This window comes from Musca autumnalis, unplaced genomic scaffold, assembly GCF_047663935.1.
Source record: "Musca autumnalis isolate F117 unplaced genomic scaffold, ASM4766393v1 scaffold_1, whole genome shotgun sequence".
Lineage (NCBI taxonomy): Eukaryota > Metazoa > Arthropoda > Insecta > Diptera > Muscidae > Musca > Musca autumnalis.
This window is the reverse complement of record NW_027411644.1, coordinates 80,292,009-80,318,867: the sequence shown is the minus strand read 5'-3', so window position 1 is coordinate 80,318,867 and position 26,859 is coordinate 80,292,009. Positions and strand designations below refer to the sequence as shown.

Below are 26,859 nucleotides of genomic sequence, written 5' to 3'. Positions count from 1 at the left end.
TCTGATCTCACAATGGGTTAATTTCAATAACAATTACTGTTATTATTGTTAAAAAATAATAATAAATAAATAAAAAATTAAGCATGTTTATAACATTGTCATGACTTGTAACATAAACACAATACAATATAAATAATTTAACCACATTCTTGCATATAATTCACATTCAGACATACATACCTACACATAAATATATGTATGTTTATATATGTATTATAACTAATGTGCGTGTATAGATGTCTATAATAAAAAATATTTGTTTTTTATAATAATATTGTTGTTTTTTTTTTCTTCTTTTTCAATATTTGTTTTTCCTTTTCATGCAACACATTGAATGTCCGTCCATTCTGTCCGATGACAATGATGCGTTGACCATTCACGCTCCATGACAACAATGCAATATTAATGATAATCTCAACTGTTCTGGTTACTATTTAAAATGGAAAAAACGTGTCATCAATTTATGCAAATACCATCAAAACCAACAACTACACCAACAATAACAACGACAAAAACATGGCTGTGAATTAAATATATGTATCCAATTATGCTCAAAAAACCAACCAACCAACCAATCTTCATTGCATACAAACAAAAACATACAAACGCATGTTAATGCTATTGATAATTACGAAATTTCTATTGACCTGGTTATGCGCAACCATTAATATATATGTGACCAATGCCCACTCACATCCACCATCCATCCGCCAAACGAAATATTTATTTGTGGCCTTCCTCCTCTACACACACATACCAACAGAACCACTGGAAATGAGCTATTTATTGGGTATTGCTGGCGGTTGTTTGGCTGCTCTATTCCTCCTGATATGCCTTTGCATTTATGCAATACGCATTAAAAAATGCTGCTTTAAAGGTAAGTGTGTGGTCCATTTACACTTTACAGATACGATAAAGATAATGAAAAAAGATGTAAAAAATAACAAATTCCTAGTCATCAGCTAAAAAATCTTGGTTTAAAACATTTCTTCCAAATAAAAAATGATCTATTTAACACCCATCGAGTGGGGCTAAATATCTGTTATATCCGCAAAGAATTTTTATCACTTGACTTTCAAATAAAATTCCAGAAACTTTTATTATGCCCTCCTAAAGCAATGTGTCTTGGAATAAAAAATAAAAAATATTTTCATTATAGAAAAAGTAGTTCTTTTTAATGAAATTAGTTCCCTTGAAAAACGAAGGATTGAAGGAAATTTTTATTGTGAACTTGGATATACTTAATTATACTTTCTCATATATTTTAATTTTTAAATAAAAATAACACTAAAGTTGTTTGATATTAAAGACAAATCCGAATTTCTTTTAACGTGACATGTGGTGAATAATTACTGACACAAATCATACGCTTACATAGTCAAATACTTAGAAAAGGATTTAAAATCTTTGTAGAAAAAAAAAATTGGAAAATATTGTTTGAAAAATCTTAATAAATCAAATAACAGTAAAGGAATTATCACAAAAAAGCCTTTAGAAATCCTCGTCACATAGTTTTACATATTTAAGTATATTTTAACACTTCCTACAACCTAACCCCACAAAAGACCACATTTCCAATGAATGAGTTCGAATAATACTTCTTGGTAGCCATAAAAATGCCCGCATCCTCAATTATACTCTCCCAATGTACTCGTCTTAAATATGATTGTACCCTTCGATTTTTTCAAAAAAATTATATGTTAAACTACGTTCAATTACAAAAATTTTAAGCTCTAAATCGTAATGGGATGCGAATAAATACTATTTTTTCTGAATTTTTTAAAATTTGTCGATACAATTTTTCCTTAATACCTTTGTCCAAAATTTGTATTTCCTGTATTTTTGAAGCTAAGAGTACATATTTATCATTATATGTTATATATTTATCATAAAAAATAGAAAAAAAAAAATGCACAGTGGGCTTTAATGGAATTTTCGCTGATGCATTTTCAAAATCGAAAAATGACGCAGTTTTTAAGATGTTTGAGATAAATTCATAAATATTAAATCAAAACAAATATTTATAAATGAAACTTTTAATTTTTTTAATAAAATAATACATTTTAGACAAAGGTATAAAGGAAAAATTAAATTGACAAATTTTAAAAAATTCAGAAAAAATAGTATTTATTCGCATCCCATTACGATTTAGAGCTTAAAATTTTTGTAATTGAACGTAGTTTAACATATAATTTTTTTGAAAAAATCGAAGGGTACAATCATATTTAAAAATTGATTTTAAATATTAAATCCCGAAAATTGCATTGAAGCCCACTGTGCATTTCTCTTTTAAGTATTTCTTTCGATAGCTGATAAAAAACAAACAATTCAAAAAAAAGATGGTCCCATTTTGACCAATATTAAAGAAGTTATGAGTATTTATTTGGACATAGTTCTTTAAAAATGTGATAATTTCAATAGGCGATATCTCTGTACCGTTGGTCAAAAAAAAATTTTAAAATATACTAAAATGTTCTGTTGGCTAGGAGCATTAATTGAACCAAAAACAATTGAAATCAAAAATTACTTTTCTCCGAACTGTCCGATTTCACTTGGAATTCCCCATATATATATATGAGGAAATATAAACATTTTTACTTACTTACTTACTTAGTTGGCCCATTACAGAACATTTGTTCTATAGACCGAACCGAACTAAGAAAAGATCCCCATTCCTCTCTGTTTTTCGCTTGACTTTTTGGAATACCGCGCCTTTTCATTTCTTCATCCACTTGTATGCTCCATCGAAGCTTAGGCCTGCCGATTCTGCGTGCACCGCCATGTGGCATGTATTCATACGCCTTTTTAGCGGGTTCATCATCGCTCATTCTCATGATAAGGCCTAGCCAAAGCAATCGTTGCATCTCGATACGTTTAACTATATTCATGTCTTTGTATAGCTGATAGAGCTCGTGGTTCATACGACGTCGATATTCACCGTCAACGCAAATCGGCCCGTAGATCTTTCGAAGAATTTTCCTCTCAAACACACCAAGCACTGCCTTATCTGCTTGCGCAAGTACCCATGCTTCGGAGCCATACATTAGCACGGGTAGTATCAGCGTTTTGTACAGTGTTATTTTTTTTTGACGAGATGTGGCTTCTTTTCTCTTCGGTAGCAGCACGACACTCCTGGTCATACCATGAATTCCTTTGTGGAGGTCTCTGGAATCCAAGTATGGATTTTGCGGCTATTTGCATGGAGTGGGCAATATTTTGCCATTGTGTTGTTATGTTATCGGGAAAAGGAGTGCTCGCGTTAAGCAATTGGGCTAGTTGAGTGGAATTTGCTGTGGCTATCTGTTGTGTTTGCAGCCTATCGATGTCCAACTTCCGCGTTGTGTCTGTTCGTGCTTTATTTGCAATGTTTAGACGGGTACGTACCTTTGCTGCAACAAGGTAGTGGTCCGAATCAATGTTTGCGCCTCGGAACGATCGTACATCCAACACGCTGGATGAATATCTTCCATCTATCACAACATGATCAATTTGATTACTTGTTCTTTGATCTGGAGACAGCCAGGTGCCCTTATGAATATCGAGATGATTAAATCTGGTACTGCTAACTACCAAGTTTTTTTGCAGCTGCAAAGTCTATCAGCCTCATACCATTGTCAGATGTTTCACTGTGGAGACTGAATTTCCCGACTGTTGGGCCAAAGATATTTTCCTTTCCAATTTTGGCATTAAAATCGCCTAAAATGATTTTAATGTCACGGGCAGGGCAACGGTCATATGTTTCTTCTAAGCGCTCGTATATCTTTGATCTGTTCGTCCTTTTCTTCAGTGGGGGCATGAGCGCAAACAAAGCTGATGTTGAAGAATTTAGCTTTTATTCGAATTGCAGCAAGTCTTTCATTCACTGGGGTGAAGCTGGATACCAGATGTTTTAGTCTCCGACTAACTACGAATCCGCAACCAAACTCATGCTTTACGTCATGGCAGCTATAATACAGTGCGTCACCTTTAGGTGTTGTTGTGACGCCTTTCCCAATCCATCGTATTTCCTGTATGGCAGTAATATCGGCCTTGTACTTTTCAAGTACGTCTGCCAATGCGAAGACTGCACCTTCTCTATAAAGAGTGCGAACATTCCAGGTGCAGATTCGCAGATCATTGTCCTTAAAACGTTTGCGGGGTTCGTCAACTTTAGAGGGGTTTGTTTTTCTTTTCTTTCGTTTTTTCATAGTAGACTGTTTTTTCTAGGGGAGGGTTACTAACCCGACGCCCAAACCCAAGTTTTTAACGTTCTTATGGGTGAACGCGCGGCACATGTTAGCTCACTACCTTTAACGGATGTTAAAGGCAGTTCCCCAGGTGACACCACGGGGAGGTCAGTGTCCACTTGAAATGAAAGAGGGACCAAGATAAATCCTGGGCTTTGCCGTGTTAAAGCCGGTCAGGACCGTTGCTTGGTATCTTCCATCCCCTACGTCACCCAAACATTTTTTTGTTTTCCATAAAAAATAATTTTTAAGCTACATGAAAGATTTTTCGTACATAGATTGGGAAAAAATTCCGATTGTCAAATCTGTTCGAGATACTAATTTTGGTTGTTGTGCGCAAAAGTTATGGTGGTTTTAATTCTGATAATAAGAAATAAATCTTAAAACAACGCTACTCATTATATTGCGAAACATTGTTAATTAAGGGCTTCCTACGTACTATATGATTACTGAGGTCCCATAACTTTAGTGACAAATTTGTAAATTTCCGCGAAAATTAAGAAAGAATTAAAAAATTGCTTGCTTGCAACTTGTTTTAATAAAATTTAAGCTGTTTATGCATCGGAAAAATATTTTAAAAATATGTACGTAATCTAAACATCGCGACGATTCAAATGGAACCAAAAATATAGAAATCTGTTTAGCGGTTTGCACATTTTAGCAAAAACAAAAAAAAATATATTGAGGGAAGTTATACAATTTTTGTAAGAGAAAATATTTTTCAAATTTTTTTGTTAGTTGAAGAAAATGTAAGAAAATTAGGTCGGAGTTATTCTTCTATTTCAGTTAAATTTCACGCAAAAAATCACGTTTTTTATTCTAATCACTTCTCGAGTACACTCTAACATCTAGCGGATGATATGGGTAACGTTCAAATAAATGTTGGGTTCCTTTGAATGCGGTATAATCTTCAAATAAAACTGTATCATTTGAAATGCGTGTAAATCGCGAAATCCTCAAAATCGCTTGATTCGCATGCGGTTTATCAATACGGCGAATTCTTCTCTTTTAATTTGTACACATTTGCCAGGATTTACTTTGGCCGCTAAGATGTAGCGTCGTCTGCAGTTTAGTGTGCAACAATCTGTATAACGCGAATAATTTGCACAAAGTGCATACACTTTTTAGGCGCATCCGATTTCACTACCAACCGTGGAAAAATACATCGATCTTATACTATTTCGATCAAATCCATCAAGAACCGTGGATGTAGCATCACACACTATTTTTGGGATAAATCGGATATAGCTCCCACGCCACTAAATTTTTTAAACCGCTGTTTTCGCAAAACCGCGAGTGATGTGTCAGTTTTTTCATTGACAAGAAAAGGATCCACAGAAAATGCGACTAAATCCGCGATATTTTCAAAAACATTTTTCGCACATTTTTCGGTTTTTGCAGTTGCTGTTTTCGCCGTTCTAGGGGATGGATTTTCACGATCTATGATTTATATAATCCGGACCGCCGAAAAACTAAAATATCGCGTTGTCCCAGCACACTCAAAAGGATATTGTAAATACTGTACCCAAAAAATATATTTTTTAGAAAAAATATCGCACTAAATTGTGGCCTTTGGCAGTAGATTACTCTGCTGCTGTGTGGGCTACATAGCCAATATACATATCAAATTATGCGTAATTGCGAGTACTTTAATCCTATTATTATTTTTTTTTTTTTTTTTGTAATACTCGAATGCGCGTTCCAGTTCAATTAAAAATACGAAAAACACCTAAAATCCGGCTTCAAAATGTCAGCATCCATAAAAGGTGAAAGCATTGGAAATTTCGAAAAGTGATACATTAGAAGTGTAATCTTCATTTTGTATTCTTCTACTTTTACTTTGGACTAGAGATGGACAGTGGGTAAATACCCAATGGGTAAATACCCGGTAAATTGGGTAAATTGGGTAAATACCGGGTAAATACCCATTTGTGGGTATTTATTTGGGTATTTATTATATTGAATAGCTAATACAACATCTTAGACCCTATTTCTGGGTTTAGGTTATGAAATCGATTCAAAATGGATAGTTTTACAATACTTTAAACAAGTGGGTAAATACTTGGGTAAATACCCGAGTATTTACCCAAGTGTTGGGTAAAAACTCATTAACTGCCGAACCACTTGACGTAGGCTGACAAAATTTGGCTCAAATCTTACTTATGTCAAGAGAATATCTAGCATTGAAAATGGGGTCTCTGGGTCCATGTTTTGAAATAGCCCCCATATAACCGTACCACCCGATTTAAGGTATTTTTTGTCAATTTGCCTCATTGTACAATAATAGTGGCTGAAATTTGGCACAGTGAGTTCTCAATATGTAGAAAATATCCATGCAAAAATTTGTCAACATAGGTCCACGTTTTCTAATAGCCCTCATATAAGGGTATCCCGATTTCGAGTATTTACCCAAATGTTGGTTAAAAACTCTTTAACTGCCGAACCACTTGACGTAGGCTGACAAAACTTGGCATACATCTTACTTATGTCAAAAGAACTTCTGGTACTGAACATGGGGTCTCTGGGTCCATGTTTCGATATAGCCCCCATATAGCCGTACCTCCCGATTTAAGGTATTTTTAACTATTAGCCACATTTTACAATCATACTGACTGTAATTTGGCATAGTGAGTTCTCAATATGTAGAAAATATCGTTGCAAAAAATTGTTGAGGTAGGTCCACGTTTTCTTGTAGCCCCAATATGGGTTTCTGAAATCGGGAGGTACGTCTATATCAAAAAGTGGACCCTGGGACTCCATTTTCAATACCTTTAATACTATTAATATAAGAAAGTTTTGAGCCAAATTTTGTCAGCCAACGTCAAGTGGTTCGACAGTTAATGAGTTTTTACCCACTTTTGGGTAAATACTCGAAATCGGGGTACCCTTATATGGGGGCTACAGGAAAACGTGGACCTACGTCGACAAATATGTGCAAGGATATATTATACTCCTTGAGGATTCACTGTGTCAAATTACAGCCAATTTGGTTGTAAAATGTAGCTAATAGTTAAAAATACCTTAAATCGGGAGGTACGGCTATATGGGGGCTATACCAAAACATGGACCCAGGGACTCCATATTCAATACGTTTAATACTATTGGTATAAGAAAGTTTTGAGCCAAATTTTGTCAGCCAACGTCAAGTGGTTCGGCAGATAAGGAGTTTTTACCCAATATTTGGGTAAATACTCGAAATCGGGGTACCCATATATGGGTACTATAAGAAAGCGTGGACCTACGTTGACAAATGTTTGCAAGGATATTTTATACTCCTTGAGGACTCACTGTGCCAAATTTAAGCCCATTTGGTTGTAAAATGTGGCTAATAGTTGAAAAATACCTTAAATCGGGAGGTACGGCTATATGGGGGCTATAACGAAACATGGACCCAGAGACCCCATGTTCAGTACCAGAAGTTCTTTTGACATAAGAAAGATTTATGCCAAGTTTTGTTAGCCTACGTCATGTGGTTCGGCAGTTAAAGAGTTTTTACCCAAAATTTGGGTAAATACTCGAAATCGGGGTAACCTTATATGGGGGCTATTAGAAAACGTGGACATATATTGACAAATTTTTGCAATGATATTTTCTACACATTGAGAACTCACTGTGCCAAGCTACAGCCAATATTATTGTAAAATGTGGGTAATAGACAAAAAAACCTTAAATCGGGAGGTACGGCTATATGGGGGCTATATCGAAACATGGACCCAGAGACCACATGTTCAGTACCAGAAGTTCTTTTGACATAAGAAAGATTTATGCCAAGTTTTGTTAGCCTACGTCAAGTGGTTCGGCAGTTAAAGAGTTTTTACCCAAACTTTGGGTAAATACTCGAAATCAGGGTAACCTTATATGGGGGCTATTAGAAAACGTGGACCTATATTGACAAATTTTTGCAAGGATATTTTCTACACATTGAGAACTCACTGTGCCAAGCTACAGCCAATATTATTGTAAAATGTGGCTACTTTGGACATATGTCCGTCATTTGAACGGTTTAATCAGCAATCAAATAGTAACGTAAAAACCTCGTTAGCTTCAACGTTTTTTCCTATTTTTATTCATTTACGCGGTCATAACTTCCACGCAAATTAAATTTCTTTGCCAAATTTTTGAGCTTTGTTCAAAAACACTTAAATTGATCCAGCAATATTCATAGTTACTGGTAAATTGCAATAGTTCGCGTATTATAATAGTGCAAACCTTGGCTTTATGGAAACTAATTTTTTTTGATATTCACTCATATATACTTTGATATAATTTGATACTTATATATATATTTGATACTTATATATATTGACTAACGGTTCCAGAGATATCGCGCCTTGAAAAAGTCAAATTCTGTAAAAACTACATGCAAAGAAATACTCATAACTTCTTTAATATTGGTCCAAATTGAAAGAATCTTTTTTGTATGTTTTGTTGTTTTATCAGCTTCGATTTTCTTTAATTTTTTTTTTGTATTAAACTACGTTCAATTACAAAAACTTTAAGTCTTATTCAGAAACAATAGTAATCGTCCGAATCCCATTACCACATAGGACTTAAAATTTTTGTAATTAAACGTAGTTTAATACAAAAAAATTTAAAGAAAATCGAAGGGGTCGAACATCTTTAAAAATTGATTTTAAATATTAAATCGCGAAAATAGCATCCAAGCCCACTGTGCTTTTTTTTTGCTATTTTTTATTTAATAGCTTTAATAGCTGATAAAACAACAAAACACACAAAAAAAGATTTTTTCAATTTGGACCAATATTAAAGAAGTTATGAGTATTTCTTTGCATGTAGTTTTTACAGAATTTGACTTTTTCAAGGCGCGATATCTCTCGAACCGTTAGTCAAAAAAATCTGAAAATATACTAAAATGTTTTGTTAATCAGCAGCATCACCACAGCACAAAATAAAGGAAATCAAAGACCTCATCTTGAGAAAGTGTCCGATTTCACTCAGAAATCCCCATATACATACTTTGATACTTTATCATACGCCCTCATACTCAAATTCTCAATAATCAAGGTGCTAAAAATCTTTGTAGTAGAAATACAAGAAAACATTATTTTAAAATTTCGCAAAAAAAAACAAAACAAAAAATTAAAAAAAATGTTGAAAAACAAACCTATTAAAATCCCCATAAGACCTCAAGAATATACTTTTAACAATTCCTACTAACTCAGCAAAAAGCGCCATTTCCGAATAATGACGGCATATTGTACTTCTTGGTAGCCATAGAAAACCAGCATATGTTATTATGGCCTGTCAAAGATATTTTTCATGGAATAAAATTTATTTTCATTATGGGAAAAAAGAATTTAATCTGTGTTTTAATGAAATAAATTCCTTTGAAAAACAAAGAGTTGCAAGAATGTTTTATGTCTTAAGCTATGCTATACTCTATTATTTTATTTTATTCAAATATTTAAACTCTTACATAAAAGCAGCACTAATTTATTTGGTTTAAAAGGACAAATCCGAATTTATTCAACGTGTCATCTGTTGTATAAGTACTGACAAAAAACATGCGCCCACATACCCAAATACTTAGAGATTTTGAAAAACGTACAAAAGATTTCAAGTCTTTGCGGAAAAAAATTTAGAAAATATTTTTAAAAAATTCGTTAAAAAAGCAGAAACGATAATAACCAAAATATATAAAACAATTGCCATTTTATGTCGAAAAGTTTTCAAGGATGATTGTAATCCATTAACAATTCTAAATGAAAGTTTTCAGCTGACATAATAGAAGGTGAGTCAAAACCACCAAAATACCTGTATTCCGGATGTGTACCTAAATATAGCAGGTCTTCTATTTATTAGAAATCCTCTACAAACGTCTTCTATTCATTAGAAGTTCTCTAGGGAGTGCATATATTTATTAGAAGTCCTGTAGGCAAGGCTTTTCTTTTGCACATTCTCCTCTTTTTGATGGTCTTCTAGAGAGACTTCGAGGGGAGCTACACCATTGACTTCTCTTAAGCAAATACCTTGGTCTTCAAAAATACCACTTGTTCCCCAATAAAGCCACTTAGTCTTGCTTGTTCTTCAACAAGTGATCTTGGTCTTCAACAAGATCACTTGGTCTTCAACAAGATCACTTAGTTCTCAATAAGACCGCTTGGTCTTCAACATGAACACTTATTCGTTAACAGGACCATTTGCATTCAACAAGTCCACTTGGTCTTCATTAAGAGCATTGGGTCTTCAAACAGACCACTTGGTTTTCAACAAGACTACTTGTCTTCAACAAGATAACTTGGTCTGCATCAAGATCACTTGGTCTTTAACAAGAACACTTGTTCTTTAACAGGACCACTTGGCTTTCAACAAGTCCACTTGGTCTTCATCAAGAGCATTGGGTCTTTAACAAGACGACTTGGTTTTCAACAAGACCACTTGGTCTTCAACAGGATACTTGGTCTTCAACATGACTACTTTTCTTCAACAAGACATCTTGGTCTGAAACAAGACCACTTGGTCTGAAACAAGACATCTTCGTCTTCAACAAGACCACTTGGTCCTCAACGAGACGACTTGGGCGTCACCAAGACAACTTGGTCTTCAACAAGACGATCTGGCAGGAAATTGCTAAGAACATTAAAAGGTCATAAAATCAAGTTGGTAACATTATTTTCCTTAAAGTCTTTTGTGAAATTTTGGTCAAAATATGACTATCATATTTTATTCCATGCAACTTTGGCTTACGTTAAAAATCGTTATTTTAGACCATAAAATCGTAAAATCGTCATTTTTCAGTTTTGGGCCAAAAAATCGTCAAAATGACTATAAATCTAAAATTCGGCAACATTGATCGGCACCATGTTTTTTGTTTAAATAGCAATTCTCTGAACATTCGAAGCCTTTTGCTAATACCTGCATTCCGGATATGTACTTAAATATAGTCAATTTGCCAGGAAATTACTGAGACATTATTTTCCATAACGTCATTCGTGAAATTTTGGCAAAAAATATGGCTATCATGTTTTATTCCATACAACTTTGGCTTACGTTAAAAATAGCCATTTCAGACCATAAAATCGTGAAATCGTAATTTTTTAATTTTGGGCCAAAAAGTTTTCAAAATAACGATAAATCGTCAAATTCTGCAATACTGATCAGCACACCGGGCTTTTGTGACAATAGCAATTATTACCATTCAAAGCCTTATCGATACACAATTTGTGCTGGGTTTTTGAAACTTTGTGGCTATTATCTGGGAAAGTATGGACTCCCCGAGAATAAAATGACACCTTTGTAATATGGACCACAGGAAGAGCCTGCGTTAAAAATGTCAATCAATCAAAATGTCAAAACTAAAATTTTTTCCAATTTTTTTCTTTTTTTTATGGGGCTCATTTCTCACGAAGTTTTCACTTCTCTCAAGAAAAATCTTAGTCCATATCTACATTAGGCAACTTACCTTGCGGCAATTGTCAGCGGTTCAATTGACACCGAAATTCACCGCCTACGGGGATTGGGCCGTATATCTTTCGGAGCATTTTTTTCTCGGACACACCAAGTACTGCCTTAGCTGCTTCTGCAAGTACCCATGCTTCGAACACATACATTAGCAAAAGTAGTATCAGGGTTTTGTTTCTAGACTCCATACTTAGTCCAAAGTAGCAGCTATTTGCCAATATTATTCGTCTCCCTATTTCGTCTCCAAGGTAAATCAAGCCTTTAACTACCTCAAAATTTCATGTGCCATCTTCCACAGTTGGTCTGAATTCAGTTGACGCATTGCGCGTAGATTGTAGCAGAATCTACGTCTACTCTTAAAATGGTATTCGTTACTATTTGTTCGATGTTGTCGGCACATGCAAGTAGCATGTGATTCTTGTTGTATATTCTCCCATTTCTATTTGCCTCGGCATCTCGTATGATCTTTTCCAGCAGGATATTGAAGAGATCACACGAGAGTTTATCTCCTTGTTTGAAACCTCGTTTACTGTTGGACCTCCTTGCTTCTTCCTATTTTAACTGACGATTGCGTATCACTTCACGTCAGCGTGCAAAGTCATGTCAGCTTTGCTGGGATACCAAACTCTAACTTGAAATACCTTTGGCTTGAAATACCTTTGTACGCAAAAGACTGTCGAAAGCTGCCTTACAGTCGAGCATAAAAGATGAGTTTATAAAAGATGGTGTCGATCTGCTACTCTTAAGTTTTCTCCAAAATTTGCCGAAGGTGAAGATCTGGTCAATGGTGGATTTGCCAGGTGTAAAGCCGCCTTGATATGGTGCTTTTATCTCATTGACCAAAGACTTTAGTTTTTTTTTCCAAAATTTGCCGAAAATTTTTTTCTCCAAAATTTGCCGAAGGTGAAGATCTGGTCAATGGTGGATTTGCCAGGTGTAAAGCCGCCTTGATATGGTGCTTTTATCTCATTGACCAAAGACTTTAGTCTTTCGAATGACGCTGGATATGAGTTTCTAAGCGATGGGTAGCAGACTGAGGTGTAAGTCAGCTGCCCATAATTGGAGCATACAGTCTTATCTCTTTTTATACCCTCTGCATTTATGCTAAGGATATATAAGGGTATATACACTTTCATACGGACAAAATGTGCCTCTTCGAAATAATGGTTGCAGACACCAAGTATGTTTGGACGAAATCCGTTTCAGACTATTTGAAGTTGATTTAGCACTGTCCGTCCGTCTGTCTGGCTGGAGCGCACGATAACTCTCGAACGGATCAACCGATTCGGTTCTATTCTTTACAAAAACAAAATGATTGTTAACTGTAGGGAGCAGTAGGGAACAGGAAGTAAGAACTGTCCTCTGAAAAATGTGTTCCGCTGTAATCAGAACTATAAGGCCTGACTTCTATAATTTTGAATTTAATCACAATAATTTGAAACGAAATTGGTATTCAAAATTTTAACCATACCGGTTGCTCCTTTCATTATACCCTCAGCCTTTAGGCTAACAGGATTATAAACACCTTGATACGACATGTGTCGACGTCAGTCGTTTGTGGAATTCGAAAATGAGAAGTCTAAGACCAGTAGAGTGAAACAGGGAGGGAGATACCTCACGCTGTCTTTGTTTCAATTTGACCTTGTTTGTTCGTCAGCCTGTTTGTCTGGATAACTCTCGAACGGATCAACTGAGAAAAGCACTTGGTAATACTTTTTTCAAAGTTATATTACATTTGGTGATTTAGAATATCGGTCCATCCCTTCGGGTACCCTCACCAGCAAAGGTTCAAACTTTTTCACTAAATTGGTGCGCACGAAAACTCTCGAAGGTAGTATCCGATATGGTCTAAATCTTGTACATTGTAATATTTTTCCCAGACATAGATAAAGTAAATAAATATTCAAGCTTTCAAGGAATATTATGAAATAGTAAGCAGTATTAGGGGTCTTTTTCACAAAAAAAAATTCAAAACGACTCAACAAATAGACTGAATATTTCCATGAGACACACTTTTGATCGTTTCGTTACAGCCCTATTGATCAGATAATGGTTGAAAAATATTCATTAAAAATCCACGCTAATTGGTGTGATTTTTATTCAGATAATTTGGTTAAAATCCATTTTTATAATTCATTGGAAATAATATTGCCACGTTGTTTGTAATGATAGATATAATAGTTACGGTAATGGATGCGTATGAGTTGTGACAGTACTCATACAATCCTTGAAAGTATCTCCTTTTCCGTTCAGAGAAATTTTCAAAAGTTAAATAATTGAAAAATCCTTAACAAATTCGCGAGTGCATTCCATAAATCTTCACTATTACTGTTTTCGAAGTTCGATCAGAAAATATTTTTAAGAGAAAAAACCTTATAAAGGCTTTCGTGGAATATTTAAAATATTCAAAATTTCGTTGAAGGTCCATAGAAAATATTTGAGAAAAAAATTATTTAAGACTTTCACAAAATGACTAGAACAGCAAAGCGGAATTCCTGGAAACTCTTTTGTGAACAGGTAGACAACGTAAATGATGTATCTAAAATAAAAAAGTCTCTATCGAAAACCCATACACAAACCGAGATTATAGTGAATGATATGGGAAATAAGATGGAAACAATTGAGGACAGGTTGGGGCTTTTGATGAATACGCATTTCCCGCCGAGCACTACGGCAAATGTAGGGATATCGGAAAATGCTACGGACGAAGCACCAAACAATGGTTACAGATGCCATCAACAGTTTCAAACCTTTTAAAGCAGCGGGACCAGACCAGGTCTTTCCGGCCTTACTCCAAAAGGAGGTGGACTATATTTCGTCCAAATTAGCTTGTATCTTCAACGCATGCTTAAAATTTGCGTATACCCCTAAAGCCTGGCAGGAGGCGAGGGTAGTTTATCCCCAAACCTGGAAAGGCTAGCTACGCAATTCCTAAGTCTTATCGCCCGATAAGTCTAACTTCTTTCTTACTCAAAACCATGGAACGTATAGTCGATACCATGATTAAGAGCAAGATCCCAAACGATATGCTTAAATATAAACAACATGCATACGTTAAAGGCAGATCAGTGGAAACCGCTTTACATGAGGTAGTACACCACATCGCAAACACCTTCGACAAGAAGATGTATACACTGGTAGTATGCATTGACATCGAGGGTGCTTTCAATAACGTCAGCACTGAAACCCTTATCCAATCCTTAGATAATTTTTATGTGGACCGGGCCCTTAGGAACTGGGTAAGCAATATGCTAAGGAATAGATGGATAAGTTGCGGGCTACACGACGTAACGAAAAGGGATCAAGTTGGTCAGGGAACGCCACAAGGGGGGATTTTGCCACCTCTCCTGCGGGTTACTACCATAAATAGCCTACTGAGGACTTTAACCAAAGAGGGATTTGAACCAGTCTGTTATGCAGACGACGTTATAATACTTCTGAGGGGAAAGAACCCTAATTTGTTATGCAGAAGGGCCGAATCGGCTCTAAAACTTGCATATAACTGGGCTAGACCAAGAGGTCTAAACGTAAACCCGGAAAAAACAGAAATATGTCTTTTCACTAGGAAAACAAAACTGGGTCATATCGAGGAACCTGTTTTCCTTAACAAGACTATTAAGATTTCCAACAAGGTCAAATATCTGGGAGTAATCCTGGATAGGAAACTTAAATGGAAGGATCATATCCAAGAACGAGCCACCAAAGCATACAGATGTTGGTCAACCTGTAGAAGGGCCATCGGCTCTATCCAAAGATGACACACTGGCTATACAAAAGCGTAGTTAGACCCATCCTAACATACGCGTCAGTAGTCTGGTGGACAGCGATGGATAAAAAATGTAATATAAAAATTTTACAAAAAGTCCAAAGAATGTGCTGCCTAGGAGTAAGTGGTGCTATGAGGACAACACCAACGAGGGCACTAGAAACTATTCTATACGTACACCCAATAGAAATTCAGATAAGGTATGAAGCTGCCGTCGCAGCTATAAGGCTGAAGGCGACAGACGAGTGGATCGAAAAGGACCACGTAACATGGTCAATGGATAACGTTAATTCGGACCGTATACCTGAAACAATTGTAGTTGCCTCGTGTGAAACATTATACCTGAAACAATTGTAGTTGCCTCGTGTGAAACATTAATACCTGACAGAGACTCGTGGATCGGCGGGACCCTAGCTGGAAAGCCTCCTGGAATCTGCTGTTATACAGACGGCTCGATGTTAGGGGGGAGGACGGGACTGGGACTTTTTATTGAAGAACCAGAGACCGAAATCTCTCTTCGGTTGCCGGATCACAATACGGTCCTTCAAGCGGAGGTCAGGGCGATCACAGAGTGTCTGAACTGGCTTAATGCTAACTCGAGACCAACTACCGTTAACGTCCTTACGGACAGTAAAATGGCAATCAATGCAATAACATCCAAGACAGTAAAATCGAAAACTGTACTGGACTGCATAAATACGATAAACAATTATTCCCAGCAAGCAGCAAGCAGTGCGCATTATATGGGTACCAGGCCATGCGGGGATGAAAGGTAATGAAAGAGCAAATTCTCTGGCAAAAAATGGCAGGGAATTAGCAACAATAAACTTAGACAGCGCAAAGCCTCTAAATGCGTCACGTCTAGAGTTAAAAAATTGGGCAAAACAGGCCCATACATCCCTATGGAATAGAGAGGAGATAGGGAAAACCACTAAGATTCTCTGGGGGGGACCCAAACGAGGATAAAACTAAAAACTTACTATTATTATGTAAGGCAGTAGGCTAACAGGTATCCTTACTGGTCACTTGGGCCTACAAGTACATCTGCATAAAATTAAATATGCAGATAACAGCTTATGCAGGGCATGCGGGAAGGACGACGAAACGTTGGAACACTTTCTTTGCCAATGCCCAGCTTTCGCAAATATCAGGTTCCAGTCTTTAGGGACCGACACTATACCGGGACTTAATCAGATAACGGTAAATGATGTTAAACAGTTAAGGGATTTTGTTAAGGGCACATAATTCCTAAAATAATAAAGAGACCAAATACGACCCTTTCTTCAATTAGTCTAGAGCGCACAACAGGCCTATTCTGGCTTAAGTGTATGTCCATTGGACATGTGGCGTCTTGCGCCCTCTTTTCAACCTAACCTAACCTAACCTAAGACTTTCACAGTAAGTTTATGTGGAAGTGTTTCAAAAAATTAAAATATTTCAAAAATTACGATTCTATTATACCGACAAATCATTAAAAAAAAATCTTCCCAACGTGCCATAGGTTGCATGAATACTAACGTAACTCATACGCACTACTCTTCATGTAATAGTTTGTGGAGTTTAACGGTGAGTTTTTATTGTGAGTTTTAACACTATGTCCCAGCACGAAAATTAACAGAACAAACGGCTACAAAAACAAACTCATCTTTAACATTTCATCAAGTTAATCAAAAACTTTTTAGGTTTCTTTTACTTTTAAGCTATCGCTATCGTTCTCAAAACAAAACAAAGTTTTGTCTTTTTTTTGCGTTTTGTTTTCCTAACTCAAATGGACATCGAGAATCCGGACTGAAGCGAAACGGATATAGGGAGGCAACCATTGACGTTTTGCGAAAAAAAAATGAACAGATTTTTTTCCTGTGGCAGGACAATGACACCAGAGTTAGAGAAAATTGCCAGCGAAAAAACTCATCATTTATATTTTAAGTAAATTTAACAATGCCAATGTATTCATTGCTGGTCCTCCTTTTTGCGCTTTTGTTCTTCTACTTCAAATGTCCTTTTCTAGTTATTTTAATTAAAACAAAATAAATAGGAACAACGGAAATACAAACCCAGCTACAGGAACCCGCAAAAAAACGAGAACAGAATGGAGTGCTTAAAAATACTGGGAAAAAATGAGAAAAGCTCACAAAAATGGGGTGGTAAACTACAAGTTTATGTTCTGAAGTTGATATTAAAGACAAAAATGAAATCGAGGAATGGTCATTTTTTATTATGTGCTAAAATACAATAGCAGAAGTGAATTGTTTGGGTGACTCTTTTAATTCATTGGACAAATTTTACGAGGGCAAATAAGAAGTGAAATCAACAATAATATCAGTCTTGTTTGAAGTGTTATAAATTTTAATTCTTTCAAAACTGTTTCCGTAGTAAAATTTTCTTTCACATGTGGCGTATGAGTACTGACACCAATCATACGCAACTCCTTGCCCATTCATCAAATAAACAACAACGAGGGTAATCGGTGCTTTGATGAAAGAAAGTTTTATTGATTTTTTACATGACACCATGTGAACTTATATAAATCGACTCTTTAATACTCTCCCTTTAATAGCAACGGATTTTATTGAGTTTTCCCCATTAAAAATTACCTATTTAAACTAGGGGCTTTAAATCTTCGTTTTGTTTTGTCATTTTTTGCACTTTCTTTCTTTTTTAATTTACCTCTGGGTATTCTGTCCAACCATTCCCTTTCATTTGGTAATTTTTACATTGTGCAAACAACAACAAAAGCAACAATAATTTTAATGAATTCTCATTTGTATGCTTTTAGCCATATTTAAATATGCACAAGTAGTTAAGTCTCGGTGTGCGTGTGTGTGTGTACATTTGCATGTACATATGCAATTTACAGTTTTAATTATTTACTATTCTCATGTAATGCACAAACGCGTACACCGACCGTTAATAAGTCCCTACGAATGTGGGTTTGTGTCGTAATTAGTTTTGTATTTTTTTATTACGATTGTGCACTACAACATACAGAGACAGTGATTTAAACAATATAAATTTTAGGGAAAAAAGAAAATGTTTCCGGGGTTGTATGGCTACTGTCACAACTCATACGCACCCAATATCCTCCCTGATAAAAACAGTATTTTGCACCTAGAGGATCATCAGACCTTAACTTGGTTTTTTTAAAGATTATTTTTTCAAGCTACATCTGAGCGTGGATTTTTAAGGAATATTTTTCAAAATTAACATCAGGTCAATAAGCGTGGATTTTTAAGGAATATTTTTCCAAACCAACATCACAACAATAAGTATGGATTTTTAAGGAATATTTTTCCAAACCAACATCACACCAATAAGCGTGGATTTTTAAGGAATATTTTTCCAAACCAACATCAGACCAATAAGCGTAGATTTTTAAGGAATATTTTTCCAAACCAACATCACACCAATAAGCGTGGATTTTTAAGGAATATTTTTCCAAACCAACATCACACCAATAAGCGTGGATTTTTAAGAAATATTGTTCCAAACTAACATCACACCAATAAGCGTGGATTTTTAAGGAATATTTTTTCAAACCAACATCACACCAATAAGCGTGGATTTTTAAGGAATATTTTTCCAAACCAACATCACACCAATAAGCGTGGATTTTTAAGGAATATTTTTCCAAACCAACATCACACCAATAAGCGTGGATTTTTAAGGAATATTTTTCCAAACCAACATCACACCAATAAGCGTGGATTTTTAAGGAATATTTTTCCAAACCAACATCACGCCAATAAGCGTGGATTTTTAAGGAATATTTTTCCAAACCAACATCACACCAATAAGCGTGGATTTTTAAGGAATATTTTTCCAAAACAACATCACACCAATAAGCGTGGATTTTTAAGGAATATTTTTCCAAACCAACATCACACCAATAAGCGTGGATTTTTAAGGAATATTTTTTCAAACCAACATCACACCAATAAGCGTGGATTTTTAAGGAATATTTTTCCAAACCAACATCACACCAATAAGCGTGGATTTTTAAGGAATATTTTTTCAAACCAACATCACACCAATAAGCGTGGATTTTTAAGGAATATTTTTCCAAACCAACATCACACCAATAAGCGTGGATTTTTAAGGAATATTTTTCCAAACCAACATCACACCAATAAGCGTGGATTTTTAAGGAATATTTTTCCAAACCAACATCACGCCAATAAGCGTGGATTTTTAAGGAATATTTTTCCAAACCAACATCACACCAATAAGCGTGGATTTTTAAGGAATATTTTTCCAAACCAACATCACACCAATAAGCGTGGATTTTTAAGGAATATTTTTCCAAACCAACATCACACCAATAAGCGTGGATTTTTAAGGAATATTTTTCCAAACCAACATCACGCCAATAAGCGTGGATTTTTAAGGAATATTTTTCCAAACCAACATCACACCAATAAGCGTGGATTTTTAAGGAATATTTTTCCAAACCAACATCACACCAATAAGCGTGGATTTTTAAGGAATATTTTTCCAAACCAACATCACACCAATAAGCGTGGATTTTTAAGGAATATTTTTCCAAACCAACATCACGCCAATAAGCGTGGATTTTTAAGGAATATTTTTCCAAACCAACATCACACCAATAAGCGTGGATTTTTAAGGAATATTTTTCCAAACCAACATCACACCAATAAGCGTGGATTTTTAAGGAATATTTTTCCAAACCAACATCACACCAATAAGCGTGGATTTTTAAGGAATATTTTTTCAAACCAACATCACACCAATAAGCGTGGATTTTTAAGGAATATTTTTCCAAACCAACATCACACCAATAAGCGTGGATTTTTAAGGAATATTTTTTCAAACCAACATCACACCAATAAGCGTGGATTTTTAAGGAATATTTTTCCAAACCAACATCACACCAATAAGCGTGGATTTTTAAGGAATATTTTTCCAAACCAACATCACACCAATAAGCGTGGATTTTTAAGGAATATTTTTCCAAACCAACATCACGCCAATAAGCGTGGATTTTTAAGGAATATTTTTCCAAACCAACATCACACCAATAAGCGTGGATTTTTAAGGAATATTTTTCCAAAACCTACATCACACCAATAAGCGTGAATTTTTAAGGAATATTTTTCCAAACCAACATCACACCAATAAGCGTGAATTTTTAAGGAATATTTTTCCAAACCAACATCGCACCAATAAGCGTGGATTTTTAAGGAATATTTTTCCAAACCAACATCACACCAATAAGCGTGGATTTTTAAGGAATATTTTTCCAAACCAACATCGCACCAATAAGCGTGGATTTTTAAGGAATATTTTTCCAAACCAACATCACACCAATAAGCGTGGATTTTTAAGGAATATTTTTCCAAACCAACATCACACCAATAAGCGTGGATTTTTAAGGAATATTTTTTCAAACCAACATCACACCAATAAGCGTGGATTTTTAAGGAATATTTTTCCAAACCAACATCACACCAATAAGCGTGGATTTTTAAGGAATATTTTTCCAAACCAACATCACACCAATAAGCGTGGATTTTTAAGGAATATTTTTCCAAACCAACATCACACCAATAAGCGTGGATTTTTAAGGAATATTTTTCCAAACCAACATCACGCCAATAAGCGTGGATTTTTAAGGAATATTTTTCCAAACCAACATCACACCAATAAGCGTGGATTTTTAAGGAATATTTTTCCAAACCAACATCACACCAATAAGCGTGGATTTTTAAGGAATATTTTTCCAAACCAACATCACGCCAATAAGCGTGGATTTTTAAGGAATATTTTTCCAAACCAACATCACACCAATAAGCGTGGATTTTTAAGGAATATTTTTCCAAACCAACATCACACCAATAAGCGTGGATTTTTAAGGAATATTTTTCCAAACCAACATTAAACCAACAAAACATTCGAAAACCACTTTACATCCTCTCTTAGTGTTTGTTTTATGTCCTGTTGTGCATAATTTTCACAGCATACCTTAAGGCGGCAAACTAAGAATAGCTCGCGCTATGGTATAAAGTCAAAAACTCATTTTTGTCCTTTTCCCTTGTGCGTCCTTTTACAACCCATACATATTCAAGCCCGCAAAAGAAAGGCGTTGTTTACATTTTCTCTACTGGTCATTATAACATCCATAACTCCTCTTTTAACCAAATTTTACGCAACATTAAAGAAGTCAATGACAAAAAAATTCTCACATCCCAACCAAAAAAAAGGAAACTGCAACAACAACAATAACATTAACAACCATGTAAACTTAATGAGTAAATATTTGTTTATTTATTCTTGCTTGGTTTGACTTATTATAAATATTATTTTTATTGTTGTTGTTTTTATTGTTTGGGTATATAAATTAACTGCTGCTGCAGCAAGTACCACTTGAGGAGCATGAAGAGAGACAGCGTTACACAACCACAGCCATGTTGTATTGAATTGTAGCAAGTTGTTTTTGTAATTTTTTGCTGTGGCTATTGTTGTTTTTTGTCTCTTCCACTTCTTCTTCTCCTTCTGAAAAAGCCATTATGTTTCGTTAATGAACCGCTCGTTTATGTCGCCTTTTTAAGTTAAGAAACCCAGCAAAAAAAAACCCACAGGAAAGCTTATTGTTTTTATGACTTTACTTTCCCGTGTTTTTTTTTTTTCTCTCCGGCCACTGCTTCCGTCCGGCCACTTTGTTTGTCTGTCTGTAGATCCTTTTCCATATAGCAAAAAGAAAAAACAAACGGGTGGCAAAAATTAAACAAAACCCTAGCCCTGCTTTGGTTTTGTTGCTGTTGGTCATTATTAATTGAAACGAAACGAATTAATGAATAAAATATTCTGTTTATTTATGTAGCTGCCGCTGCCGTAGCGGCGGCTGTTGTTATTGTTTTTCTTTGTGCGGTTTGTTTTTTTGTTTGTTTGTCATGTACATTAGGGTTAATTATTTGCTCGAATGTTAGAATAATTAAGCAACATTGAAGTTTCGTTCATCAAAAATTCATATCGATGGTGTTCCTTAATTTAGAAGTTATGAAGTGCCGAAACAAAAATAATATTTATTGGTTAAAAATGGACTTTAAAATAAACACAAGGGATCACAATTAGTGGGGGAATACAATGAAAGAATGAATAAATTAATTGTTGTTTAAGTGCATTTTAATGGATGGAATTTTAGATTGGAATGTGAATTGTTTTTTGAGAAGAATATTTTAATTGGGATGTTGTTGTTGTACCAATATACGATATGTTCGTCTTCCTGCTTAATCTGCTCTGGGTCTATCTCCAGGAATGTGGCTGCTTCGACGGGATGTAACCACAGATCTACTGTAGTTAAGTGGCAAGTTTTGTGGGTATGGCAGTTTAAAAGGTCTATCAAGCCATTAAGCTTAGATTTTATACAAAATATTTTTCAAGGACTATCAAGTCATTAAGCGTAGATTTTATACAAAATATTGTTCAAGGACTATCAAGCCATTGAGCGTGGATTTTATACAAAATATTGTTCAAGGACTATCAAGCCATTAAGCGTAGATTTTATACAAAATATTCTTCAAGGACTATCAAGCCATTAAGCGTGGATTTTATACAAAATATTCTTCAAGGACTATCAAGCCATTAAGCGTGGATTTTATACAAAATATTGTTCAAGGACTATCAAGCCATTAAGCGTGGATTTTATACAATATATTGTTCAAGGACTATCAAGCCATTAAGCGTGGATTTTATACAAAATATTTTTCAAGGACTATCAAGCCATTAAGCGTGGATTATATACAAAATATTTTTCAAGGACTATCAAGCCATTAGGCGTGGATTTTATACAAAATATCTTTCAAGGACTATCAAGCCATTTAGCGTGGATTTTATACAAAATATTGTTCAAGGACTATCAAGCCATTAAGCGTAGATTTTATACAAAATATTGTTCAAGGACTTTCAAGCCATTAAGCGTGGATTTTATACAAAATATTGTTCAAGGACTATCAAGCCATTAAGCGTGGATTTTATACAAAATATTGTTCAAGGACTATCAAGCCATTAAGCGTGGATTTTATACAAAATATTGTTCAAGGACTATCAAGCCATTAAGCGTGGATTTTATACAAAATATTGTTCAAGGACTATCAAGCCATTAAGCGTGGATTTTATACAAAATATTGTTCAAGGACTATCAAGCCATCAAGCGTGGATTTTATACAAAATATTGTTCAAGGACTATCAAGCCATTAAGCGGGGATTTTATACAAAATATTTTTCAGTTGTAGTGCGTCGCGCGGGCCTGTGCCGCATGCTGGACAGATGTTTTGCACGATGTCATCGATCTTTGCCCTATAGGAATTCAGGCGACTGCACCATCTCTGGTGTAGTTGAGCCAAAACTATTCTGGTTTTCTCCGAGGACAACATTCACACGGTAGTTATTTACGGCATCTGCGACTGTATCTGTGTGAATGCTATTTAAACCTGCTTAAGAGACTTGTGGATCTAGAAGTTCTTTCTTGTGGACCTCTCCCTCTATATTATGAAGTATCCAAAAACACAGACAAACAGACTGTGCCATTTCAAAGAATGACTTGAGGAAACACGAATTTTTCTGGAATCTCGTATATAAGTTTTTGAAGAACAGTCCTTCCTTATTGAATTTCTGAGCTTCAATCCTCGTTCATATTTTTATTAAGTCTCAGCATCAATCGTGACTATTTACTAGCAATGTTTCAAGCTACACTCAAAAAAAAACCTTTCAGCCCTACACTATCAGTTTTATTTCTCTTTCATTTGTTTCCATTTTGGTCTCTTTTCTCCTGATTACTCCTCATAAGCAACATCCCGGATTAGGCTGTACGGGAAGTAAGTAATTCGATGCGATTTCCTGGTAATGTTTACGCAAAATTGACATATTGATTGACAGCTATGTTGTATAAAACATTAATATCTTTAATGGCGCACACACAAGCACAACGTTCCCAGAAATTTGCTTTACACACACATGACAGTCATTATGTTACGTGGTCTTGTAGTTACAACGTTTCTTTTTTTGTTTGCCTCTCAAGCAAAAGGCTGCCGTTATTTTTATCATTGTCTTCTTTTTTGTATTGTTGAACATTGTTACAAAGCACTGGCGGATAATGTTTGTGTCATGTATGCAGTTCCGGTTTCCGGTTTCATGCCTAGTCTAGTTGGAGTGCGTGTTAAGTAGTTTAGGTACAGATAAATACATGTGTATGTATGTGTGTGTTTTAGCTTGAAGAGTATTAATATAAGGTTGTTATATTTTTTGTCCTCTTTTTTGGTCTTGTATTCCTATTAACTGCTCTGCTCATCAGTTTTTAAAAACACTGTTGCTGTGTTGCGGGATGTTGTTTAATTGACAAGGTATTCGTTTTTCCTCTTTGTATTCTTGTTCTTCTTTTTGGAGTGAAAAAAAAAAACATTACAAAATTGTTAATAATTCATGTTTGTTAAAAGCTTATGACAATGACATTAACGACATAATATTTATGTGTGTACATACATACGTATGTATCTACATATGTATGTGTGTTAATGCACTTACATAGTCAGAAGATGTGTTTGCTCAATATCGCAAAATTATGCATTTATTTCCAGGGAAATATAAAGAAAGACATGTCACAAACAAAACGCTACAGTTAATATTCAAAATCACTAAAACATATCACAGCCAAGTTATGAAAAAAACAAGCCTTAACTGTAAACATATTGTAGAGGATTAGCTGTCATATCATACGATGCCAAATCCTTATTAGCAATTTCCTTTAAGCTTTTAACAATTCAATTGTTAATGTCAAAAACAATTGCGATTGTCTTTCAAGAAATCGTTCACCATCTCCAGATCTTCAATATGAAATGTCAAATTAATTTTGACAATATTAGAATAAAATTTTATTGAAACCACAGCTTCTGCCAAAGGCACCTTTCAAAACCAAATGCTTTGGCAACAACATTATTATATTTCCTTTTCGAAAACGTTTTGGGCAAATTGTTTAATATTGAAAAAAAGTGAAATTCTACATAGAAAAAATCCAAATGAAATAAAATGTCATGTTCGATATTCCACATGAGTTGAGTTGTGGATTCAAATGTGTGAGGTCTTTTTTGTCTTACTTCTTTTTATATGAAACTTTCTAACATTATATGGAAACAAATGTTAGGGCCCACGCAAACATTTTAATATTTTTTATGTATAGATGACCCAGTAAAGATTTTCGATACGAAAATATCCATTAACGGGATTAAAGCGCAAAAGTGTAGAACACTGTCTTCAAAAGGACTCTTTTCTAAGGAAAGTGCCTTCTAAAATAGCCTTTGCTAAGGAAAGCATCAGTAAAAGCTCCCTTGGTTAGGAAAAATGTCTTCAAAAGCATCCTTTCCTATGGAAAGTGTCTTCAAAAGCATCCTTTCCTATGGAAAGTCTCTTCAAAAGCACCCTTTTCCAAAGGAAAGTGTCTCCAAAAGCACCCTTTCCTAAGTAAAGTGGCACCAAAAGCACCCTTTCCTAAGTAAAGTGTCTTCAAAAGCACGCGTTTCCTAAGGAAAGTGTCTTCAAAAGCGCCCTTTCCTAAGGATAGTGTATTCAAAAGCAAACTTTCCAAAGAAAGTGTCTTCAAAAGCACCCCTTCCCAAGGAAAGTGACTTTAAAAGCACCCTTTTCTAAGGAAGGTGTCTTCAAAATCACTATTTCCTAAGGAAAGTTTCTTTAAAAGCACCCTTTTCTAACTAAAGTATCTTCAAAAGCACTCTTTCCTATGGAATGTGTCTTTCCTTTCCTACGAAAAGTGTCTTCGAAAGTACCTTTCCTAAGGAAAGTGTCTTCACAATTACCCTTTCCTAAGGAAAGTGACTTCAAAAGCACCCTTTCCTAAGGAAAGTTTCTTTAAAAGCACACTTTCCTAACTACAGTATTTTCAAAAGCACTCATTCCTAAGGAATGTGTCTTCAAAAGCACCCTTTCCTAAGAAAAGTTCCTTCAAAAGCACCATTTGCTATGCAAAGCAGCCTTTCCTAACTAAAGTATCTTCAAAAGCACTCTTTCCTATGGAATGTGTCTTCAAAAGCACCCTTTCCTAAGAAAAGTGTCTTCAAAATCACCCTTTCCTAAGGAAAGTGTCTTCACAATTACCCTTTCCTAAGGAAAGTGACTTCAAAAGCACCCTTTCCTAAGGAAAGTTTCTTTAAAAGCACACTTTCCTAACTACAGTATTTTCAAAAGCTCTCATTCCTAAGGAATGTGTCTTCAAAAGCACCCTTTCCTAAGAAAAGTTCCTTCAAAAGCACCCTTTCATATGGAAAGTGTCTTCAAAAGCACCCTTTCCTAAGGAAAGTATCTTCAAAAGCACCCTTTCATAAGAAAAGTGTCTTCAAAAGCACTCTTTCCTAAGGAACGTATCTATAAAAGCACGCTTTCCTAAGGAGCAGCAGCTTTTTCTAAGGAAACTGTTTT

The 26,859-nt window shown here is 35.2% G+C and overlaps 1 protein-coding gene across 1 annotated transcript in view; it reads left to right on the top strand.

The window, feature by feature from the left end:
* Window positions 1–26,859, top strand: part of LOC141402034 (uncharacterized) — a 1,128,858-nt gene that overhangs the window by 893,340 nt on the left and 208,659 nt on the right. The window contains exon 15 of the mRNA XM_073982660.1: window positions 764–877. Coding sequence (XP_073838761.1) covers window positions 764–877 — 114 coding nt within the window. The remainder of the gene's footprint in view (window positions 1–763; window positions 878–26,859) is intronic.